The sequence below is a fragment of the Capricornis sumatraensis genome, chromosome 18 (assembly GCF_032405125.1).
Source record: "Capricornis sumatraensis isolate serow.1 chromosome 18, serow.2, whole genome shotgun sequence".
In the NCBI taxonomy this organism is placed as follows: Eukaryota; Metazoa; Chordata; class Mammalia; order Artiodactyla; family Bovidae; genus Capricornis; species Capricornis sumatraensis.
This window is the reverse complement of record NC_091086.1, coordinates 35270885-35296115: the sequence shown is the minus strand read 5'-3', so window position 1 is coordinate 35296115 and position 25231 is coordinate 35270885. Positions and strand designations below refer to the sequence as shown.

Genomic DNA, 25231 nt, shown 5'->3' with positions numbered 1-25231 from the left:
AGTCATTTCAAGGCTTTTTCCATCTTGCCTGATGTGACAACAAGGAAGGATTTGTTCGTTTTATTTATTTATTTCCCATATTGAACGATTTCTCTTTGCCCCTCTTCCCCCCTTCCAGCCACTCGGGTTTGGGTTTTCCATATGACTCATAATTCCTTCCGAAAGTGGAGTCGAATTCATAAAAGTGGTGGAAGCGCGAGGCGGGGGGTGGGGGGGTGGGGGCGGGCTGGGAGCCCCAGGGAGTCTTCACTACCGACATTCCCACTCAGCCCCCGGCGCGAGCGGCCACCGGCCTGGGGAATCCAGCCTGCGCTCTGCCGGGATACTAGCGAAGCCCGGGCGGCCGGGACCGGGTGACTGGGCGGCGGGCGCGGGAGGGTCGGCGGCCGGCGGCGCTGCAGCAGCCTCGGCACGGCCGCCGCCGCCCGCGGGCGCGAGTGTGCGCGGGTGTGGAAGGCCGGCGTGCGGGCCGCGAGGGGTGTGCGCGCGTGAGGCGGAGCGGGGCTCGCCCCTCGCCGGCGCCCGCCGCGCGGCCGGTGATCGCTCTCCGGCCGTCTCCAGCACCCTCGGCCCCCCCACGGCCGTTGGTCTTGGCGGGGGGAGGGAGAAAGTGAGAGTCGGTGTCATCACCATCCATTGTCAGGAGGGGAAGAAATTGGAATCCAACAGCGGCGAGCAGCAGCTGGGCGGTCACATCTGGGAATGCAAAGCCGACCTCCCCCCCCTCCTCCTCCGCCACCACCGCCTCCTCTCTCACCCGGGATCACTTCCGAAACCACTTCGCCTTCAGCCCCTGCCTCGGCCAGAGGTTTCATTTTTAACTGAGTATTTACGAAAGCTGGAAGCGTGCGAGGGGGTGGGGTGGGGTGGAAAATAGCGGCTGCTTCTTTTCCAGGGATTTATTTAATGGGGATGTGTTCAAGGCAAGAGCGAATTCAGAAGGATATCGACGTCGTGATCCAGAAGTCCAGATCCGAGAAGGACTGCCTGTTTGCAGGTGAGTTCTCGCCTTTCCAGAGCCTCGGACCCAGCGCCAGGTTCCTCTGCCCGCCCGTCACCCCCTTGCCCAGTTTTCTGGCCGCGAGGTGTGTGGCTGGGGATGGGGGGTGGGTTGCACATCCCCATTCTGGGGTTCATTTGGCAACAGCTGCTGCAGCGGGAGCGGGAGCCAAAAGGGGGAGGGGGCAACAGCCTCTCTCCTCCCCTCCCCCCCGTCTGGGGCGGTCACCAGCTTTGGGGACAGAACCCTGGTGGCCCCGAGCAGGGGTCTAGGCAACGAGCCGTGCATGGTATTTTTAGTCCCCTGTGGACGCCTTGAGCGTCCGATCCCGCCTCCGGGGTTTCAGCAGCAGCGACCCAGGCGGCTGATAGGACCCGCCGGGTTTGCGCAATGGGCTGAGCGGCGGCAGCCAGGAATGGAGCCCGCTGCGCTGCGCGGCGCTGGCTGGCTGCGCCCGGCGCCGAGGCCCCCCCGGTGGGCAGCGTTGGCCCGATCTCCGGTCGCTTCGGCTCCCTCTAGTACCTCCGACTGGCAGTGTCATCCCCCGGAAAGATAAGAGATGCCCTAGGTCGCTAAGGCGCCCCGAGCCTCTGCCTGGGGGTCGTCTTTCGTCCATTTTGCTCCCCCTGGAGGGGGACAGGATTTTGCTCCCCCAGCCGAGAGCTCGGCGGGGGCCGCTTCCGGCCGCCCGGACCGGTAAATTCCCGCCGTTGCCATGGCACCCGGCACTTGTTGCGGGGGGCGGCCACGCGCGGCACCCGGCTCGGGGTGCGCAGCATCCCCTCCGGCACCGCTCGGAGAGGGGAACTCGGGGTTCTCCAGCTTTCGCCTCCCGCCCAGCCAGGCCTCCCCTTGGCTCCATCAAAGAAATAAGGGGTCCGAGTCAGGACCAGGGTTAAAAATCCACTTCAGGGGGTAGCTTTTAACAAGACTTTTCGTTTCAGATTTCAGATACTCAGACTCCACCTTTACTTTCACCTACGTTGGCGGCCCCAAAAGGTATTTATGTGTATAGAGTTGCTTCATTTCCTGTTCACAAGCTGGTGTTTCCTTTGTTCTTAGCGTGTTCCGTGTTCGGGTGTTTTTTTCTTCTTCTCTTGTTGTTGTCGTTTAGCCACGTCCCAAGCCTAGGTCTCTCGATTTTAAATAGCAGAGGGGAAATAAATGGGTTTGATTCAAGTGTTTCTAAGATCATGCCACGGGCCAACAACAGAGCTCTCACACTCTTCGTGCTATAGATGTTCTACTAGCTCTTGAGCCTTTAGGGATTGACACAGGCGAATGCAAAACCAGCATATTGGGCATAAAAGACAGAAGATGTCACAGAATAGTTTGGTCACATGTGATTCTTCTGGTGAGCTGGGGCTGCACATTTCTATGTTTTTTGTAGGTTGACATAAACATGTAGTCTGCCAATTCTCCATCTTTTTTTTTTTTTTTCTTTAAGGAGTCCTATTTTGGTTTTCATAGTTAGAAAGAATTTGGAAGTTATATGTAGCTGGAATGTGTAAACTTTTTTCTTGAGGAGGAAGAATGAGAGATGCATACTTTAATACTAAGTTGTTAGAGATATGAAGTAAACCCAAATCCAATTTTGCGTTTATCACTTAGAGATGAAATTAAACCATAAAAATATGCCTTGCTGTCTTCACTTGTTAAGGCAGAATTTTCACCCTGTTAGACCTTTGGGGACACAGTGGTTTAAAAGCAGTGGCCACATCTGAGAACTGTCAGAGATTTAGCTTTGCTGTTAGAACCGAACATTCAATAGCTTTTGATCATATTCCAAAATATCTTTTAGCTAATGGAAACGTTTAGGAACATATAAATTGCAAAAGAAGCTTTCTTCTGTAAATGCATTTTTAAAAAGCTTGGAATTAATATGGATCTTAAAAATACTTAGGATTTGTGTTGCAGTGTACATTTCAAAAAAGCTTGCCTTGAAATAGTTATCACATTTCCCATAGACACAGTGTACTTAAGTGTCAGGATTGGTATATTGATTTGATTTACTAGTTGAAAATATAGCATATGTAGTATGGACTTTATTAAAATTACAGTATTTCTAAATTTTATAGTACTGTTGTTTTTGAATAAAAAGAATACATTAGAAGAGATTCAGGTAAATTAACACTGTTCTTAGACTTACTATCCGAAGGATGCTGGTGTATGACTAATAATCTCTTGAATTGTTTTAATAGTTAAAATTATGCTATGTGGCCCACTGTAAACATTCCCCATGCTTCTGGGTTGATACCTGCTTGAGTTGTCTGTTTCACAATTGTGGTTCTCATGAGAGGTGTGGACTGGGAAAGCCCTGGGTAGGCTTTTCAACTAATTAGCTTTATTATTAACAGTAAGATACTTGTTTTGGCCTCAGTTTACTTATCTGTACAAGAAGGGGATGAACCTTACAGTTAATCACTAAGATCTGTTTGCACTAAGATTCTTTATCAGGAAATTACTGAATTAGTGTTAACACAGCAAGAGGTGGAGAAGTTATAACTGCCTCCAGGAGCAGGGCCTGGAGATTGGGATGGATAATTGCGATAACGTCAGTTTTCAGTGTAGGAACAAACACCATGGCTGCTCTTAAAGTAAGAGATGTTTCCTTCTCTATGTTATCTTCCTAAAGGACAGTTTTTTCCTTGCTTCCTGATTTAAATAACGGTTCACTTGCATTTGTAATGTGGAACAGCTTGCTTTTTAAAGATTGTTGTGAATTGTTGATGTGATTGCTTTGTCCTTCCTAAAGCTTGCTCTATAAACCAATGTATAAAAGATTGTTTTAGTACTATAATAATAATACCTTTAATATTACCCCTTTATGGGTTTGTAGCTAATAGCAGAAAATAAATTTTCTGAAAGAAAAAAATTGTTTTCATGAACTACATTGTCTATATTAGAGTTTTATACTTGTTATGTATTTCTCATTGCTATGTGTCAATCGGGCATTTAAAAATGAAATAATCCTTTGATTTAAAATGCTAATCAACTTACTATATTCAGTTGATAGTGTCATTTTGGATTGTTGTTGTTCAGTCCCTAAGTCGTGTCCAATTCTTTATGACCCCATGGACTGCCAGGCTTCCCTGTCCTTCACTATCAAACTCATATCCGTTGAGTTGGTGATGCCATCCAGCCATCTCTCATCCTCTGTCACCCCTGTCTCTTCCTGCCTTCAGTATTTCCCAGCATCAAGGTTTTTTCCAATGAGTTGGCTCTTCACATTAGGTGGCCAGAGTATTAGAGCTCCAACTTCAGCATGAGTCCTTCCAATGAGTATTCAGGGTTGATTCCCTTTGGATTGACTGGTTTGATCTCCTTGCTGTCCAAGAGACTCTCAAGAGTCTTCTCCAGCACCACAATGTGAAAGCATCAGTCCCTCGGTGCTCAGTCATTTCGTGTAAGCTAGACTCATTTTCCTGATTAAAGAAAGGTGGAGATCTTCTGGAGAGATAGTCAGTGTTTATCTTGAATTATATTGTGCTCTCATTTCATCTAAACCATTGAAAACATTTATGTTCAAGAAATGATTTCAAGAATAATTTTCAATTCAGGTTGTATATAAAACTTAATCTGCTATTTCCTCTCTGACACTCTCCAAGAATAGTTACACTTTGTTTTGAGGCAGAAGTTGATTTTATATGTTACTCTTCAAAAAAGAAATAATACTGAAAATTTTTTCACATAATTTGTGTGTGTGTGTGTGTGTTTCTGTAGATAAGAGGACATGCCACGAGGCCAGTGTGTCAGGGCTGGCCATCGGCCTAGTTGGTTGGCCTTTCATTTAGAGGCTGTGCGAGGGGCAGAGTGCCTTTTACACTTGCCCTTCTGTCTGCGTGGACTTCAGGTGAGGTTTGAAGGGGAGCAGATAGTCAGCTAGAAGACTGGGTTCACTTGGTTTTCCCTCGTGGGAAGGTTCATGGAATTATTATTATTCCCAGCTTTGTGTTTGGAAACTTGAGGCTCAGGGAGTTTACAGAACCGGCTCAGATTTGCTCAGTTAATGATGGAGCTTCCAGGTAAAGCCTGTTCTGTCACACTTCTGAGACCTGTCCTCCTTTCTGTACACTAGTGTTCCCAGCTTCTTTGAGCAATCTCTTGAGGCTCTTGAACATCAAAAAAATGATGTAGACGTTTCCCTGAGAGTTGTAGTTTTCACATCATTTGATTGACAAATAATGAGAAAAGAAGTGTTAAATGTTAAGGATTGATTATTAATACAATCTACATATGCTTGAAAACTTGGGGTATATATATATTGGGCAAGGTTAATTCACTGTAGCACTGATCCTGACAATGCTTCTGATTCCTGGCCTCCTGGGAAGAACTCCACAGTCGTCAGTAGTCCTGGGCCTGCTGTAGGCTCCTCCTGAATGCTGCCTCGCAATTTCATGGGTGTGCTAAAAACTATAAACCAGGAGCCTCAATTGTATACAGTTTGTAAGCTGATGCAAATTCATTCCTTCCCTATACTTTGTCATGCTGTTTGTTTACTTTTTTCTTTCTCCCTTATTGGTTGGCAGTAAACTTAAGACCACAGAGATTTGGGGGCTCTTGTCCTTCACGTCGCTTGCAGTCAGTTATACAGTCAGTGGTAGAAGAAACAGAAGGGGCCAAGTGAGTGGTGACGGCTAGTGAGAGGCTGGGGAAGCAGGCTGAGTACTTGGGCCAGAGGTTAAAGATAGAGAGTAGGAGGAGCCCGGAAGGAGCCTGGTCACGGACTCCGGTAGGATTCCCTGACTGAGCTTTCAGCAAGGAAGGTACTGTGAAGACATACCTGAGGTTTTAAGTGTTGATTGTTTAAAAAAAAAATGGAAAAAGAGATAAGTAAAAAATAAAATAAAAATTAAAACCACATGATTTCTCCATCTTCTATTAACATTAGAATTTATTCTCTCAGAATTTTTCTGCGTCTGTCTGCATATAAAATGTACACATCCAAAGACTGTTATTATCCTCTCGAGACCTCACTGTTTTTCACCCAAGAATATAACATTAATGCCTATCTTTTAGAAAGGATATGAGAGTAAGAAATGCTTATTGAATTAGGAATTTTCCAGTATAGGAGTGTGCATGATAAGAAATCTAATATTTATATTACAAATTATTAATAAATTAGAAATTTGATGTTTGGTGCAATGTTCAGAGTTGCCTATGAGTTTACACCCTTTATTGTGTGTCCACAGCTTTACTTTTTTGAAGTAAGTAATTTTATTTTTGGCTGTGCTGGCTGTACATTACTTTGCCTAAACTTTCTCTAGTTGCAGTGAGCATGGGGCCATGCACCCTTGAGGTGCACAGGTTTCTCACCGCGTTTCTCTTGTCGTGAACAGGCTCTAGGCGCACAGACTTCAGTAGCTGCAGCATGCGGCCTCAGGAGTTGTGACTGCTGGGCTCTAGAGTGCACTGGGCTTTGTTGCTCTGCAGCATGTGGGATCCTCCTGGGCCAGGGATCACACGGGTGTCCCTTTCATTGGCAGGTGGATTCTTATCCACTGCCCCATCAGGGAAGTAAGTCCCAGATTGACAGGTCTTCTGGCTGGTGGAAAACAATTTCCTAACCCAAATGACCAGGTGTAGGGATGGATACTCAGATAGCTCAAAAAGCCCCTAATCTGGTGATGTCACTCAGAAATGGAATTTCTTATGAATCCAGAAGTTGCTTACTCAGGTTATAAGCCCTATTCTCTGACCTGTTCAAATGTTTCCAGAAGACAGATAGTGCAGTTTTTTAGGATAATAGAGAGTTATGGGGGCTGTGGTACACTGGAGAGTTTTGTTTTTTTCAGAGTATTTAATTCAGTTACAAAAATTGACACCACTCTGGTGGACCACATCTTCTGGGGATCCTAATCTGCTGGGGCTCCCATTGCACAGTCATTTACTCATGGGATGCTATGGAAAGAGGCAATCCAGTTGACTGCTAAAGTGCATTTGCTTTCTTTTGAGTTCCCTAGAAGGAGGTGTGTACGTGTGTGCAGGAGTTGGGGAACTGAGAGGATGGAGAAATAATTCCAGCATTTCCAAAAAGATTAATCAATTTTCAGTATGCAAGAAGTACATGTTCATTCTAAAATTTTGAAATATGTAGTTACTTTGAAACCTTCAAGAGCTCCTGAAGGTGTCAGAATGAAAAGAATGATCATTAAAAAAAAAATTAGAATGCTTCTCTTACCCATGGGGACCTATTTTTCATAATTTTTGATTATATCAATTATTACCCAAAATGATATCTTTTTTAAAAGTGTGTTTGCTGGTGCCCTGGGAACCTGCCTTGGAGGTTTGGTGTGACTGGTGGAAGGGAGTGTGAAGGAAGCTGAATGAGTGAGAGCCAGGCTTTCACATCCCTTTGTAAATTACAGCTGCTCTATCTAGCTCTTTCTGTTCCGGTATAACATTTTCTTTGAAAAATGTTTCATTGGTAAATGAGTTTTAAAACCATTGACCTAAAGTAACCACCAACTTAACTCAAGTTTTTATAGCTTATATATTAAAAAATTTAAACTCCATTTATTTCATGGATTAAAATAATACTGCTAATGATATTTATTGGGCACGGTCTCTGTAAGCTTTTTCGCCTACCTTACATCCTGTATTTGCAACAAAGAAGACCAATAGGTATTTTGTCAGCTGTTGTACATTTTATAGCTAAAGAAACTGTTGGGTAGTTTAAATAGTTTATGGTTAGTAAGAAGCTGAATAGGGATGTACTACCCACTCCAGTACTCTTGCCTGGAGACTTCCATGGATGGAGGAGCCTGGTAGGCTGCAGTCCATGGGGTCGCGAAGAGTCAGACACGACTGATTGACTTCACTTTTACTTTTCACTTTCATGCATTGGAGAAGGAAATGGCAACCCACTCCAGTGTTCTTGCCTGGAGACTCCCAGGGACGGAGGAGCCTTGTAGACTGCCGTCTGCAGGGTCACACAGAGTTGGATATGACTGAAGTGACTTAGCAGCAGCAGCAGCAGTGTAAGTCAATGTTTTTGTGAGGTTTTAAGGGGCATGGGTTGAACTGGCGTGACTAGAATAGTTGGGAATGTTTGAGCCTGGGCAGGGATTGCCTTTGCCGGTGGAATGTCTGCCAGGGGCAGTACTGAAAATCTGTTGCTTGACAGGGCAAGTGCCTGAGCCCAGTGCTAAGCAGTAATGGTAGGAAACTTATCTATATAGACTGTGGAATTCTTGTGCAAATATTGGGCCCATCCATTTAAATTCCCCGTCATCTCTTTCTGCAGCATTGGGGAAAAAAGGGAAAAATAAGGCATAAAAGTGAAGTTTCATCAGTCTGAAAAATATTTTGTAATTCTCTGCACACATTTGCTGTTGGATGGGTTGTGCTGTAGTAGATAAGTATTGCTCTAAGACAGCTGTCACTGACTTAGTATGGAATTTTAATCAAGTTATTGATATGTAACCTTTCTGTTTTTCATTCTCTAATTTTCTGCAATCCTGTCTCCCATGTGCCCCCAGGAAAGACTAATCAAAATATGTTTTTATTAATAAGACTTGTCATTCTTGTGTGATTGTGATTATACTTCAGGTTTTCTGTTCAGTTATCTCACTTCATTGCTGAGCAGTTCAGCCCAACACATGGAAACATTTCCTCCTTTGAAGAAGCTTCTCTTCCCAGCCTTTCCCTGGTCAGCTTCACATCATTTGAGCCTGGTGTGGGGAACCTCAGTCTCAGGTTTCATGTATCACACCTTCTTCTTCACCTTCTAAGCTCCACCAGCTCTTACTTTGAAACCATTGTTGGCACCTTCATCACTCCCCATGTCTACACTTGGTCTGGGTCCTGATAACCTTGATTTAGGTCAGTCACTTTTAACCAAGTGACTTAAAATACTCGATTAACAGCTACTCACCCATCCAGTTCATTTATACCTGAACTCTTTAGGTATTTATTTAATCAAAGCACTTACCTGCTCAGAAGCTTTCAAATGCAACCAAGATTTTCTCCAGATTAAATTTAATTCTCATTCTTGACTTTCAAGAGCCACCTTTCCCATCTATTCATATATATTTCTTAGCCTTCCAAATGCTAACTCACTGCTGTTTATTTATTGACCTCATCTCTCTAATTAGCAACAGTTTGTATCAACTCAGTGCATTAAGCATATACGGCTTTTCAAGGTTTATTGATAGATAACATCTGTGTTGCATAATATTCTTGGTTTGGCTATCAAGATCATGGTTTTTATTATCACAAAGACTGATTGATTTCATCTTTCCTTTGACCACAAGTGGCATCTCTGTGAAAATATGTAATGTGTTCACACAGAAGAGGATAGAGGGAGATGCCGAGTGGAACAAGTTGAGATTGAGAAGACAAAAATGAAACCTGAGGAGGGTGGGTGGGATGAGAAAATAAACAGATCAGTCCGTATCCGTTACTGAATAACAACAACAGCTGATCTCAATTGTAGTTTATTTGCATTTTGGTGACATCCGGTTGGTGGCTGATACCTTCTTGGTATTAAATGGAAGATGCAAATGATTCAGTGGTAAATTTAAAAGGAAGACATTCACATAAGCCTTTGAGCAGTCAGATCATTTTTCCTTATACTGAAATTAGCAACCAAGATAGCTTCTTTCTGAACATTTTGAAATGTAGGTTGGAAAGACCTTCTCAATGGCCTGAAAGTGTTAGGATTTGTTAACCAATTCTGAAGTGCTGTAGTTATTTGCATTTTCATCACTGTTTTGTTTAAAACACAAGTACAGGTTGTTATTAGCCAAGATTTAGTTGTAAAATATTCACTGTGAAGTAGAGAATTGAGCCAGAGACTAATATAACTGGTTTACATTTGCTAGACTTTCATATCTATGCAGAAAAAAAGATCAGGCAAAATTGGAAAACAACAGACCAAAATACTATTAAGGATAGAGCTGTATAAAAGAAACAATGGTAAGTTGAATAAAATAAGTCACACACATAAAATCAGTACTTTGTTTAGGAAGTAGAACTCGTTTTAGCAGAGTGCCCAGGGTATAGTATTTCCTAATATTTCTTAAATGATAATAATATTTTTCCTATGTGATAGCATTTCCCAAACTGTTTAATTAGCTGTTAGATATGTAGCCAGATATGTCTGGGAAATGCTTAGTTAAACAATATTAAAAAATTTTAATGGTTGTCTTCTTAGAGGCTTTTATATATTAATGTTCATTATGCATACCCAAGAGGTGAATTAACTATTCAGGGTTTTTCAGACTTATTTGATTACAGATCTGGAACATCTCAAGAGAGCTGTTTTGTGGAAAACACTTTGGCAAACTCTGAGTCCTATTCATTCAAAAGTTTTTGAGTAAACAACAGTATAATATAAATGGAAATTGCCAATTCACACTGAGCCCCAAAGAATTTATTTGCAGTCATTTTTACAGAACTTGCTTTATGACAGGGAAAGTCTTAGTTAAAGGCACTTGGCATTTCGTGCCACCAACATTTCTACATGAGGACTTCTTTTTCTGGGCTGCTCACTCTCTCCTCAGTTGTATTGAAGTCATTTATGATGAGAGCTCTCATCTATTCTTCTTTATGAAAGCACTGAAGTTAGCAGGGCCTTCTCTGGCACATGATTAGAAGTCAGCCTTTTAAGGATGTGTTAGAGATAGATAATGATGCTGTGTAGCAGGACTCGTTATGTCCTCTTAAATTCTGCCACTTTGACTGCAGTAGAGCTTCTTAGTGAGCCATCTTTGATGGAATATATATTTTGGGAGAAGTTGGTGAGAGAAGACTAGAATTTATCTAAATGTTTCATTTCTTTGACAAATTACATTTAATAAATCAATGAAGGTATCTATTTTGTAAAATCATTTTCCTCCCAGTGACCACATGAGAAAATTACTTGAAGGAGTTTTCAAACATTTCTCAGAATTTTTTCAACACTAGGCTGGAAATAAACTCTCTCTTCTTTAAAGAGCAACAGTCATTAAACTTTAGGCAGCCCCACATTAGTTTGGGCCTCCCAGGTGGCGCTTGTGGTAAAGAATCCACCTGCCAATTTAGGAGATGCCTGAGACAAGGATTCAGTCCCTGGGTCAGGACAATCTGCTGGAGGAGGGCATGGCAACCCACTCCAGTATTCTTGCTTGTAGAATCCCATGGATACAAGAGCCTGGCAAGCTACAGTCCATAGGGTTGCAAAGAGTTGGACACAATTGAAATGGCTTAGCACGCACACATGTTACTTATGGGAACATCTGTGTGGAGAATGAATTGTCTGCTTTAAAGTGCACTCCTGGGGACAGAGGGTCAGGTCTGTATTCAAAGTGATTCATGCTAACATTTGATGTTTTTTTCCTGTACTAACTGCTGTTGTGATTCAGTGGAACCTCACACATACTGAGAATCTAGTTAGTTCTAGGTTTCTCATTTGGAAGTCAGTGTGTAAAATGTTAACATTGAATTTGTAATTGTGATGATACATTTATTCACCTACATGTATTCATATCTGTGATTTTCTTCAGAACAAAGTCATACGTATTAGCATGTGGGAGACCTAAGCAGAAGGCTAAAATCTGCTTCCTGGATAAAAGCTGGTGCAGTCATCCTTTCTCATTAAAATGCACCACAGCTAGATATGCAGTAGGAAGAAAACCAGGCCCTCCAGCTGAAAAGCAGTCATCGCTTTATTATTACTACAGAATTTGATATGATGTCTGTAGTGATTGGTGGTGGTGGTTTAGTTGCTTTGTCCTGTCTGACTCTTGCTACCCCATGGACTATAGCCCGCCAGGCTCCTCTGTCCATGGGATTTCCTAGGCAGAAATACTGGAGTGGGTTGCCATTTCATTTTTAGCTAACGAAGAAAGATGTTCGAATAGTTCAGTGAGAGCCGCATTCTTTCTTGATTCTTCTTGGATCAGCCGATCCCTCTGGGAAAACCAGAAGGTGAATTCAGTGAGTTTTGATTAAGTGATTTCGATCAGAGTTGCATATTCTTCACTGAATTTATCCCCCTACTGATGAAACTTTGGCCAAGAAAGCTTTTAAACTTAATTTTTTGAAATCATACTAGTTTGATTTCATTTGAGCTTTCTGTGTTGACTTCCTATGTCATTAATTTAAAATTTCCAGTATCCTCAATTCTTGATGTCCAGTATATACAAAATTCTTTCTAGCTATAAGTAATTGATAGGGAAAAATCTACTTAGGGCAGTAGTTTCATAAAAGAGTTTTTTAAAAGAAATGTTGACATTTTTCAATCTTTGGATTATTCTGGGACATGTTACATTTCAAATGCACTTTGAAATCAGAATTCAGGTGCTTAATACTTCACAGCTATTAGAACGGCCAAAATCCAGATCACTGAAAGCACCAAATGCTGCTGGAGATGTGGAGCAATAGGAATTTCTGGTGGGAAAGCCAAGTGTAGGTCCAACTACTTTGGAAGACTGTTTAGATAGAAAGTTTCTTGTAAAACTAAACCTACTCTGACCTGTGATTCAGCAGTCACACTCCCTGGTAGTTACCCAAAAGATGTGAAAAATGAATGTCGACATGAAAATCTGCATATGATGTTTGCAGCAATTTTACTCAAAACGGTCAAATCCTGGATATAACCAACATATCCTTCAGATGGTGGATGGATAAGTAAACCGTGGTGTATCCAGATGTGGATTGTTTTTCAGTGCTAAAAAGAAATGAGCTATCAGGCCATAAAAAGACATGAAGTGAAGTTGCTCAGTCATGTCTGACTCTTTGTGACCCCATAGACTGTAGCCTACCAGGCTTCTCCGTCTAAGGGATTTTCCAGGCAAGAATACTGGAGTGGGTTGCTATTTCCTTCTCCAGGAGATCTTCCTGACCCGGAGACTGAACCCAGGTCTCCTGCATTATAGGCAGATGCTTTACCGTCTGAACCACCAGGGAGGTCCAAAAAAAAAAAAAAGATGTGGAGGAAACAAGTGCATTCTACTAAGTAAAAAAAGCCAATCTGAAGGGCTGCATACTATGTGGTTCCAACTATATGACATTCTGGAAGAGACAAAACTGTGGAGATAGTGAAAGGATCAGTGGTTACTGGGAGTTAAAGGAGAAGGAATGGCTAAATAGGTAGAGAGTTTTTAGGATATTGAAACTGTTCCATGTGATACTATATGGGTGGATATATGTCATTGTGCATTTTTGTAAATCCATAAAATGTACAACATGAAGAGTGAACCCTAAAACTGTAGAGTCTGGATAATATTGATATGTAGTATACGTTCCTCATTATTGATAAATGTACTGCTCTGCTGGGGAATGTTGGTAATGGGAGAGGCGGTGCTTGTGTTGAGTGTCAAGAGTATGTTTGGACTTCCCTGGTGGCTCACGTGGTAGAGAATCCATCTGTGATGCAGGAGACTCAGGTTTGATTCCCTGGTCAGAAAGATCCTCTGGAGAAGGGAATGGCTACCCACTCCAATATTCTTGCCGGAGAATCCCATAGACAGAGGAGCCTGGTGGGCTATAGTCCATGGGGTTGCAAAGAGTCAGGCAGTGACTGAGTGACTAACACTTTCACACACTTTTCATGAGGAATCTCTATATTCTTCTTGGTTTTGCTGTGAATCTAAAACTGCTCTAAAACAAAAAGTCTGTTTAAAAAAATTGCCAGGGGTAAAAAAAGCAGGTACTTGTCAAAACTTTCCCAACTTATGATTCAGATCTATAGAAAGCTTAAGGATTTCTTTTTGTGTTAGACACGTATATAAATTTGAATCAGGGAAGTATAAAATTAGCTATTTAGTTTTACTAAATAAAAGTGTCTTGGCACAAAACTGAAATGGGTAACCTGTGTTATGGTTTTAGCATTTAGCTAATTTTGTAAAAGGAAATCAGTTTAAAATTAGAAATCAGTTGTATTCAAATAGAACTTATAAAACTGTACTAAATAGCAAGTATTTTGTATTCCAGGAGATATCAGTAACTATCACAAATTTTCTGTGCCTCTAGAATTTTAGTCACCATGTGCTGTGTTGTGTTTAGTTGCTCAGTCGTGTCCGACTCTTTGCGACACTGTGGACTGTAGCCTGCCAGGCTCTCTGTACATGAGGATTCTCCAGGCAAGAATTATTGGAGTGGGTTGCCATGCCCTCCTTCAGGGGATCTTCCCAACCTAGGGATCGAACCTAGGTCTCCCGCATTGGAGGCAGATTCTTTACCATCAGAGCCTCCAGAAAAGCCCTTAGTCACCGTATAAATCCAGTATTGATAATGCTAGTGCATTTCTCAAAACCAAGTAGAACTTGGTGCTGTCAGATATTTCTGTGGCTGAATACTGAACTTAAACATAACATATTTTTGAAACATTTCTCTCTTGCACACACATGCACATACGCACAAACCTGCAAAATCCTGAAATGACAGTGCATTTTAAGCTTTCCCCCTCAACATACAAAGATAACATTCTGAAGTACGTTTGCAGACATTAAGAAAATAATCTGCCTATTTCATTCTCTCATTTACACACGTCCCCATATGGTTCTCAAAAATTGGAGGCACAGAGAATTGAATTACTTTGAAAAATTATTTTTAGTGGGGAGGGGTAGGTAAGCAAGGAGTCTCATATAATCTTTAAAAGTTTTGATACCACATTACAGCTTTTAGAACCACCACAAACATACATAAAGTTCTTAATGATTATAAGTTTTACTGTGTTTACAAATTAATTTTAGTCTAAATATTCAGAGATTATGAAGTTGTATTTTATATTTTTCAAAGAAAATACTGCAAATGTAGGTTAACTGATAGTTATTTCACAATTCTTTATAACCTGTAACATTACAGCATGGTATAGCACAATTAATTTGGATTATTTTAATCAACCAGTTAAATGAATTAACCTCTCAAAGTCTGGATTTTATCATCTATGAAATGGCAGTAGTTATACTGCAGGGTTTGGAGGACTGAACTAGATAAGAGGTTTGGAAAAGTGTGTTGTTAGTTGTTCAGTCATGTCTGATTTTTCACGACGCTGACCCCTTGGACTGTAGCTTGCCAGGCTCCTCTGTCCATGGGATATCGCGGGCGAGAATACTGGAGTGGGCCACCATTTCCTTTTCCAGGGGATTTTCCTGACCTGGGGCTCCAAACTTGGGTCTGATGCATTGGCAGGCAGATTCTTCACCATCTGAACCAGCAGGGGAGCCCAGTAAGTTTGGAAGGAAGACCTGAAGACTATTCTTCGGCTTTGTGGTTTCCTAGAAGGAATCATAGGACTCAGAAGCTGTTAAACTCACTGTTATATTTTATTCTAATGAAAGGATACAGATTAAAATCAACAAAGGGCCCAGGCTCACTGGGCAAAGTCCAGGAGAAACCAGCACAAGTTCCCAGGTTTCTGGTCAGTAGCGTCACATGGACACATTTGATTTTCCCCACCATGATGTGTGATAACACATGCAGGGTATTGCCAGCCAGTGAAATTCCCCTGAGTCTTGGTGTCCAGAAATTTTATTAGGGGTCAGTCACAGGCATGATGAGGCAGTCATGGCAACCCACTCCAGTATTTTTGCCTGGAAAAATACCCATGGACAGAGGAGCCTGGGGTCTCAAAAGAGTTGGACACAACTAAGCGACTAAGCACACAGCTCAGCACAGGCATGATGCTGTTTTGTGACCGACCTCAGCTACTTAAATTCCAGCCACAAAGCAAAAAAACATTTGTTTGCATAAGTGTCTGAGCAAATGCAAGACCACAGGCCTGCAGGAACATCTCTGTCAGGCAAAAGATTCATTCCAAGGGTTCCAAGCTCATTTCCTAGAAACTGGCCAAGGGCCAATCCTAAAGACAGACTTTTCCTGGGAATGTGCAGGGTTTGAACGTCCAAGGCCCGAGTGAACCCTTTCCTGCTGTGTCCAACACAAGACTTGAAAGAGGAGGCAATTCTTGTAATTATTCATAGCACTAGCCCTGATTCTGCTTCCTTAGTGGCTCAGTGGTACAGAATTCTTTGCCTGACATCGCAGGAGACAATTATTCCATCTCTGGGTCAGAGAGATCTGCTGGAGAAGAAAATGGCAACCCACTCCCACTCCAATATTATTGCCTGAAGAATTTCGTGGACGGAGAAACCTGGCAGGCTGTATAGTCCGTGGGGTTGTAAAGAGTCATGACTTAGTAACTGAACAACAACAGCAACAAACCTGATGCTACTTCCTGGAGTCTAGACCCCAGGAGCAGGCAGAATAAGGGGAGAAATGCTCTATTTGGGGTAGGACAGTTGCCCTGATTGATTTGGAAATACAAAATTTTCTCAGTTTAGAAAGGCATTAATTTGCAAGGTGTGCTATCATTGAATAACAACTTCTAATAAAAACTGTATTAAGTATACACCAAAGTTAAAAAGTTAGCCATAGCACATGTCCACTTATATAACTGCATGCTATTCTTTTTTTTTTTTTTTTTCCAGTGTCTCAAACTTACAGTGTAAACCTTTGTCATTTTTAGAGTCTGAAGATTCTCAGGAATCACTGGCTGTTGTCCTGTCACTGCAGTATTCCAGTGATACTGACTTGCCTTCCCCAAGTTCTGGGTTCCTCATTGTCACCTATACTTTTAGAATAATTAGGCCTCCATTTCTTTTAATTTGAAAAATGACAGGTTTTTGTCTACATTTCTTATTTGCTTTACCTTGTATTTTTACCCTTTCTCTCATCGAGTTGTATAATTGTGAAAATTAAGTAGTTTCTCTGGAAAATCAGTTAAAAGTATGTTTTAGGGTCACTACCAGAGCCCTCCTCTTGGCAGGTCCTTTCTATTGTCCCAGCCTCCCCCATCCTTAGAATGTCTTCATATATTCTGATACATTTGGCAGTTTCCCCTGACTTTTCTGGCAGTGTCTGACCTGTAGTGTGACTGTCTCCATAGGGGGGAAAAATTATTTTAAGGCTGTGTCATAGCTTTCTGCAACAGGTACATGGTGATTCTAACACAAGTGACCCAGGGGTGATAATCAAATGAGGTGAAATGTTCTGCTGAGGTCTGAGTTCTCTCTTGCTAACACTGGCGGGTAAATGTCACAACTACTTCCTGCATAGTAGTTAAGAAGTTTATCCTTTGATATATATTTTAGTGATAATAAGTTAGAAACATGAGTCTTATAATCAAGGAAATCCAATAAAAAAACAAAGACTTACTGAGCCAGTAATTTGAGATAGGCAAATAATTCCTAGTTTCTGCTTCTGAATTGCCTCTTACATTTTGGTCCCAAGCAGATTTCTCATTCATATCATGTCCTTTACATGCTGGAGAAGCTGTTGGAAGAAACTGGTGACTGCAATAACTTTATGCATTCTGATAGCCTAGACATTAACATGCTTAATTGAAGTATCTGTTTGATAATTTAAATTAATTTGAAGCAATGTAATGAAGGGAGTTTTCAGATTTTGTAGAGAGGCTAATTTAGGGACCAAATTATTCATCACTAGGCTGACTACCTCTGTCTCCTCCATTACCCTGCATCAGTGCCCCTAGTTCTTATTTTTCACAGCACCCTCCCGCCTGCTTCCCACACGCTATGTGCTGCTTTTTAATTTTATTTTTGGACAATGACTCTCAAGGCTGTTAGGGCTTCCTGGATGGCTCAGCCTTAAAGAATCCACAGAAGACGCAGGTATGATCCCTGGGTTGGGAAGATCCCCTGCAGGAGGAAATGGCAACCCAGCCCAGTATTCTTTGTCTGGAAAATCCCATGGACAGAGGAGCTTGGCGGGCTCCAGTCCAAAATGTTGCAAAACATTGAACACAACTGAGTGACTGAGCATGCATGCGTGCACTCAAGACTTTTGGAGCTGATACACCAGGAAAGTGGGAAGCGGGAAGGGTGAATAAACACAGAGGTCATTAGTAAACCATCTGTATTCTTGCTGCTCCTCCATTCACTCTGTCCGCTTCTCTCTGTGTGCATGTCTATTTCAATATACATTTTACATGCAGAAATCTACAGTTTTTTTAAGAGCAACGATTATCACAGTTAAAACCTGGGGAAATTGATTTTCTTAAAGGAAATACCAATTGGCAAATAAAATTAGTTGATTTTTGCTCCCCTGAAACTTACTTAAGTGTATTGATCAAATACACTCTGAAGAAAAACATCGCTGTCTCATAAAACATGTTTCACTTTCATATGCCTTCCATATTCTGCTAACTCAAGCTTCCTCTTTCTAAGGGTTAGTTCCTAAGTGATGTTGAAAGCCATGTATGTGGTAAGAGGGCAGAATTGCAAAATCAGATGTAAATAAAATCTTGATATATTTGGAACAAATCCATCTGTCCCATGTCCTTTGTTAGGACCTGAGGGCATGCCTGATTTTCATAAAAGCCATGCGTCGCCATTCAAAGAAGCAAGCAAAAGTTATTTTTGATACCTTACTGAAAAGCACTTGGATTACTTAATTGTATTAGAAATTTTGCAGATGGTTGAAATTTTATGAAATGCTGAGTTTTATCTTTTTTGTGAATTCAAAAGATAGACCCTAGTTTTCTTTTTAAAATTCTTTAGTTTTGGCTGGGCTTGGTCTTTCTTGCTGCACAGGCTTTTCTCTAGTTGTGGCGTGCATGCGTCCCATTGCAGTGGCTTCTTCTGTTTCAGAGCACAGGCTCTCAGGTGCAGGGACTTCAGTAGTTGTGGCTCATGGGCCCAGTAGTTGAGGCCCCGGGGCTTTAGAGCACAGACTCCACACTTGTGGTACGTGGGCTTAGTTGCTCTGCAGCATGTGGGATCGTCCTGGATCAGGGATCGAGGATCAATGTCTCAGATCCTCAATGATCCAGGATCGTCCTGGATCAGTGTCTCTTACATTGGTAGGCGTATTCTTTACCACTGAGACACCAGGGAAGCCCAATCCTTGTTTTTCTTAAAAATTAATTTACATAGATAGTTTCCCTAATACTAGGGTATAAGTAAGTTTTTGTTCCAACTTTAAAGAATGTATATTACCAGAGATAATAAGAATCAAATGTATCCTATCCTGTTAGAAAATGTTACTTTTTCTTGACAAGAATTTAATGACATAGCTAAGTGTTCTTTTGTTTCATTTAAAAAAATAGCTTCAGTAAAATACAATTAAGCATTGAGATTTGTTCTTTCGATATCTTAAGTTTTTTTTTTTTTTCAGCTAAAAATTAAGTGAGTTTAGCTTTGAATCCAGTTATTCATTCTTGAAGAGCTGTTGGGTTGCTGATCTGTGAGGCAAAAGTCATATTACCATCCTGGGTGTGGGTAGTCACTTATAAGCATCAGAGGGATTAGCATTGGGTGGCTGAAAAGGAGGGTGAATATTCCTCTTTGATGTCTAGAGCAGCAAATTTACAGATTCATTATTCTTACAGCTCAAGTTGTCTAAGAGCCTCATATTATGAAATTTAATTTCAGTTTCAGCTACTTGTGAAGCAGTTTATTGAAAATAGAATTAAAGTCCTCGTTTTGAAGTTATGGAGGAGACTCAAGAATCACAAGAGAATTTCTTTCAACCTGAAGTTGAAAGTCTGTGAGTTCAAGGACTAATAAATAAAAAAGCAGATGATACAGTGTGATTAAGGGGGAGCTATTCCTGTAGTTACTGTGACCTGGTTGAGGAACATTCCAATCCTGAATCTCCCACTTTCTGTACTCTGTCTCCCCACATCCCATTCTTCTTTTTCAATTTCTTCTTTATTAATTTCTTCTTTTTGAATATGATGTGATTGGAAACCAGATAACCATGCTTGTTAGAATACTGTCTAAAATGGCACAGACTTCGTTCAGGGACCAGAGGGAACATAAGGACAAATTTTATGACGTATTTTTTGATAGTTTAAAACGATTTTGTATGTTTCGTTTTCTTCTGGGTTTAATTTCATGGTTATCACTGTTTCATACGCTCACACTTACAGCTTTTGCTACAAAGCAGAGGATGAGTTGCTTAGATAGCATCACCGACTCAATGGACATGAATTTGAGCAAACTCCGGGTGATAGTGGAGGACAGAGGAGCCTGACATGCTATAGTCCATGGGGTCTCAAAGAGTTGAACACGACTTAGTGACTGAACAACAGCAATACAAAGCAGTGTAAATGTTGCATCTATTATCATTGTCATGTTGACAGATGGCAGTGTATGGATAGGTGGTTGGAATTTTGTTGTTTGAGTGAGACTGTGCCATTAGAAATTTGTTTTCCCAGGTAACAGTATATTCTGTACTTCTGAGTGGAGAAATCCAGGTCTGAACTAAGCCTAATTGAATACACAGCAAAGGGAGGTGGTATAGGGAATAACATTTGGTGATACTTCCTTTCCTTATAATTTGTTCATTGTATTTTAATATCAATAAGAAGTTTTTCTACCAAGAATTTGAAAGTAACATTTTGCGAAGGTAAATTTTAACAAAGTCATTTGGGCTTATTTATAGTCACTTAACATTTTCAGTCCATGTGTTAATATTAATTCTACTTGCTAGAGAGAAGGTGCATAAAAGGGTATTCAGTGTGATAATCACCTTATTACTGCAGACACATAGAAGTTTGGCATTTTTTAATATCAGATGTTTTAAGTTACGAGAACTTGCCAGTGTCCCACAGCAGAGAAAAATCTCTGCTTGCTTGTGTGTCTTTAATCTTTCTGTGATAAAATTAAGCCTAGAGGCCTTATGCTATTTTAAATTTTCAAAATGAGGTCACATAAATGTTGTGTCAGACTTTTAATTCATGAGTAGTATCCTCATGAATAGTGAAGATAAGTTATATTTATATCCTACTACTTGCTTAGCTGTGGATCAGCAGAGGTGAAGAGAGAGCAGTCATGTTACTTTCAAATGTTGGTAAACTATTTTTCTTGATCTCATATGAGTATGATGACTTTTTTTCTTTCTGAATGTTGAAACGTATGTTGAAACGTATGGTCTAAGTGAGAGTACATTTGGGGAAGGCAGGATAAAATGCTTCAAATTAGGGCTGACCTGGAAATTTTATGGATTTGGAGGGGGAAGAAGTGAAAAGGAACTTTAAAAGCAAGAGAATGAATAGTAGAGAGGATGGATTAGCAGCAGAGCTCAGGGATCCCAGGGATTTATCTTGAAGAGATTGAGAAGAATTCCTGTGGTTTATGCTGCAGGGGATCAAATTGAATTCCTTCCACCTAGGAAATGATTTAAATACCCTGGTGCTATACAGAGTGTGAATGCTTTATTTACTTTGAGGAAGAGGTTTAACCCTTCTCATAGATTCCATCAATTTCAGATGTAATGCAAGTATATTTTCCCTTTGGCTATTTTACAAGGACATTGAGGATTAATTAAATTTAAAAGAAAGTAGTGTACTGAACCTCCAGGAGGCAGAGAAGCTATGTATTATTTTCTCATCATTCATTCCTTATTCATTCATTTTGCAAATATTTGTTGAATATCAATTACAATGAAGACACTATAGCAAGGTGCTCTAACTGGGAATATAAAGATGAATGATGAGGGTGGCTTCTGCCCTCATTACATATTCTGTTCATAGTTTACTTTAAACATTCCCATTCTAATATGAGTAATTGTGCAGGGACATAACATTGCCAGTCTCAGCAATAATTAATCTTTGACTAACTTCACTGATATATATTTTTACTTTGTAAATTCACTTTTCTAAATTTAGAACTGCTCTACCTTCTACTATAAGAGAGGCACAACATATACATTTTTCTATATTATAATCATTGCTCTATGGACACCTTTTTCTTACAGAAAAACACAAATAGTAAATCAAAATAGACCCCTCATATAATATTTTTTCCATTAAAATATATAGGTCATATTTTAGATGGCACACTGAGAATAATTTTAACCACATGTTCATATATGTGAATATATTGCTAAGTAGAATTTTAAAAAAAGAAAGTCTCTAATATTCATGTTCTTTAATTAGCATTAAAGAAGCATAATTTAATCTACAGTTTGAATTAAAATTATATGTTAATTATCAAAGACAAAAATTTAGACATTTCCAATAAGCATTTGTAATTTATTTTAGTAGAAGAATGCACACTGTTTTCCAAAACGGCTGGTGAAGGTTTCCTAGCTTAGATGACTTTTATAGCTAATTGGTTCTTGAAGTTCACTGAATAATGAGTAAACAATTTTGACTACCAGCCTGAAAGTGTTAGTCGCTCATTTAAGTCTGAGCAAGTGAAAGTAGATAAATTTGTAATATGTGCCTGGTTCTCTCCGTTGGGTTTGAAAAGAAATAAAGACTCTTCTTCCTGAATGAATAGAGAAGAGAAGGGAATTTCTCTCCTTGATTATTTCTCAATTTAGGTTTGTGTTTTTGGAGAAGGAAAATAGTGCTGGAATCAGTAGCCTTTGTCACTGCCAAATAACAGAGCTGTGACGATGTCCTGGGCTGGGATGAAAAAATACTGGCTGAAGAATAACGATAAGTGACAACTAAAGTTTTATATATATTCATATATTCTATTTCTCTTCATCTTATGTAATGTTATAAAAATGATAAAATGCCTAAATGTAGTCTTGACAGAGCACCAGCGTCCAACTTCTGCTTCAATTACATGAGCCTATCAGAAACCTTATGAGGATATTTTGGGGCTAACCTAATGTTATTTGGAGCCAGTGTCAGGAGTGATTTCCAGGACTCACTTGACTTCCATATTTATAGCTTGGGTTTTTAAAAATGGCTTTTTCACTTTTGCTACTTTGAAAGCAAGGAGTTTAGTAAGTGTAGCAAAGGACATATTTTTTTATTTCTGCCTCCTGTTCCTTCCCAGAAGCAGGAGGTGGGTGAAGTCTCTCTGTAGGTGGCGTGCTTGCAGGGCACTCAGGGGTCCTGTGGTTCTGCTGCAGCTCCAGTCCCATGGCGATCAAATCATCCAACATCTCTGTGGCTTCTGCTGTCCCATTTATAACCTGTAAGAGAAGCCTGGACTATAGGCTCCTCTTAGAGAAAATGCAGATTTTATGACATTTCTTTTTTTGCACATAAAGTGTTATTTGATTAGAGAATAGGGATAAGCACGCCAGGATTTCTGGAACGTGCAGATCGTTCTCAGAGCATGGAACACACACAAGCTGTGTGTCTTGACATTTGTATCTGTCAAGATGCCTTCATTTGCTAATAATGGAATATTCAACTCAGTTGGCTGAAATAAAAGATTTTTCTTGGTTATTTCACTCTGGAATCAGTGAAAAATTGAGTTTATGGGTTGATTAATTGGAGTTATGAATGTCTTCAACTACTTGGTTTTTTCCCAAAGTTAACGCTTGTCTTCCATGTCAGCTGGTACGTGTCACTTTCTCCAGGGATTGCAAGACAGCTGCAGACCACTCCAGTGGTTTTTCCTTTCCTGTATCTAAACAGGGGAGATGCTTTCAGATGCTGATTATTTGGGGCCTGCATTCCATGTCTCATTGCTAGAGTTGAGTATCAAATTAGCTACCCTGAGAAAGATACAATACAGTCTTGGACAGTAGGAACATTTCTGGAAAAAAAAAAACAAAACAAATAGATGTTGTTGGTGTGACAACCACAAAGTTCACCAGAGAGAGTTTTTTCATTTTGTGATGTATTTTCCTATTTGGCCTTGGAAAAGCTACAGAACAATTGGATTTATCTTCCACAAATAAATGTACTATGCCCTGTGAGAGTAGTTCATTCTCACACACAACTCTTACAAACAAAAGACTCTGCTTGGTTTGAGTGTGCTTGGGGCAGGCTTCTAGAATCACTAACAGTAGTTTTGCAACAAACCTCAAAGATCCCTGGTGAGCAGGCATTGCAGAAGAAGTGACTTCACAGGAAATACTCATTGGGAAACAGGTCAGAGGAGGTCACAATGAACCAGGTCTTTCCAGTGCAGAGGGTGGCAATAATGATTGGTAAATATTTTATTCTTTTAGATAATATTCTACAGTTCACTTGATTTTATATTATTGATGTGATTTCAAACTCACATGTATGGCTTAAAATATTTATTAATACTTTAAAACTAATAATGATGGAAATTGAAACTCAAATAATTCTCATCTCTTATTAAATTGTAATTATGAAAGTGCTAAATTAATATTTATATAATTCCTAGAAGTTAATTCTAGCTTGACTCTTCAAGTAGCATTTAAATTCTTTACTGAAAGAAAACCACTTATGTGTGCTGAGTTGTTATGTTATTTTATTCCTTTTATTATATAGCTTTGTCAGTTCATAAAATTAAGAATGTCTTGATATATTATTGGTTGAGCTGTGGCTCAAGGCACTCAAACAAGAAAATGATTGCTTTGGTGATCTTAGACAAATGTCATCATTCAGAATGATTTCCTTGTTTGTGCGGAAGGAATGGGATGGGATGGGCAAGATGTTTACATATGAAGACTATTTCCTGCTGAGTTTTTCAGGGGGTGCTCCATTTTTCCTGGGGATTGTTAAGCTGTTGTTTGACCCTCTGGCCTTCTGAGGAAGAGACTAGTCCACCAGTTAGCTGAGTTGTGATTTTTCTAGGGAGCTGGGGGACCTGAACCTTTAAATTGGCTACTCTGTCCTTTCTTCCACCCCATTCACTCTTATCATCTATCACAGCTTTTGATTTTCTTAGCCAGCATGAGCATGGTCAGTAAGTTTAGGCTAGCTATGCTGCTGTAACCAAATAACTGAAATTTGAACCACTTCATTCTGCTAAGGTTTATTCTGGTCTTACTGTCTACATCCACCTTTGGCTGGTAGGAGCTCCATACAATCACTGAAGGAATAGGATTGAAGAGCCTCGATCCTGCCTGTGTATTATCTGGAAACACACCTTGCTCAGTTTCTATTTCAGGGAAAGAAAGAAGCTGGAGAATTCTACATGGACCTTTCATTACCCCAGACCAGGCATGTCACAGAGCACTTCCTCTGCTGTTTCACATGCTCACACCAGTCATGTAGACCTGCCCAGCTATAAGAGTTATAGTGAGAGGGGGCAGGAAGAATGTCAGTGAGCAATATTACGCCTGCTGTATTTCTCTGTCCTGGGAAAGTTTACAATTTCTGAGCATTTGGTGAGTTTCCTGGAGATGAAGTCATTCTCCTACCTACCTTACTTGGTACAGTGCTCTCTTGAAATTCATAGATCTTGATAATTCCTAAATGAGGCTTATGTCTCACCATGTACCTGGATTATTGCAGGTATTTTCTGTTGGAAACTTGTTTTAGAAACACTGTCTACCCTTCTGGCTGCTAACACAGTGAGGCTTGTCAGTTTTTATCCTTAGCTAGAGGTTGAG

The 25231-nt window shown here is 40.5% G+C and overlaps 1 protein-coding gene across 2 annotated transcripts in view; it reads left to right on the top strand.

Moving 5' to 3' along the window:
- The first annotated feature begins 702 nt into the window (after positions 1 to 702).
- PARP8 (poly(ADP-ribose) polymerase family member 8) overlaps positions 703 to 25231 on the top strand; it is a 188573-nt gene continuing 164044 nt past the window's right edge. Inside the window, exons 1-3 of one of the 2 annotated variants that reach the window (XM_068990449.1) lie at positions 703 to 808; positions 896 to 997; positions 1945 to 1999. In XM_068990449.1, the coding sequence (XP_068846550.1) occupies positions 703 to 808; positions 896 to 997; positions 1945 to 1999 (263 nt within the window). Of the gene's footprint in view, positions 809 to 895; positions 998 to 1944; positions 2000 to 25231 lie in introns of those variants that run through there. The other variant, XM_068990450.1, reaches the window with a different exon arrangement.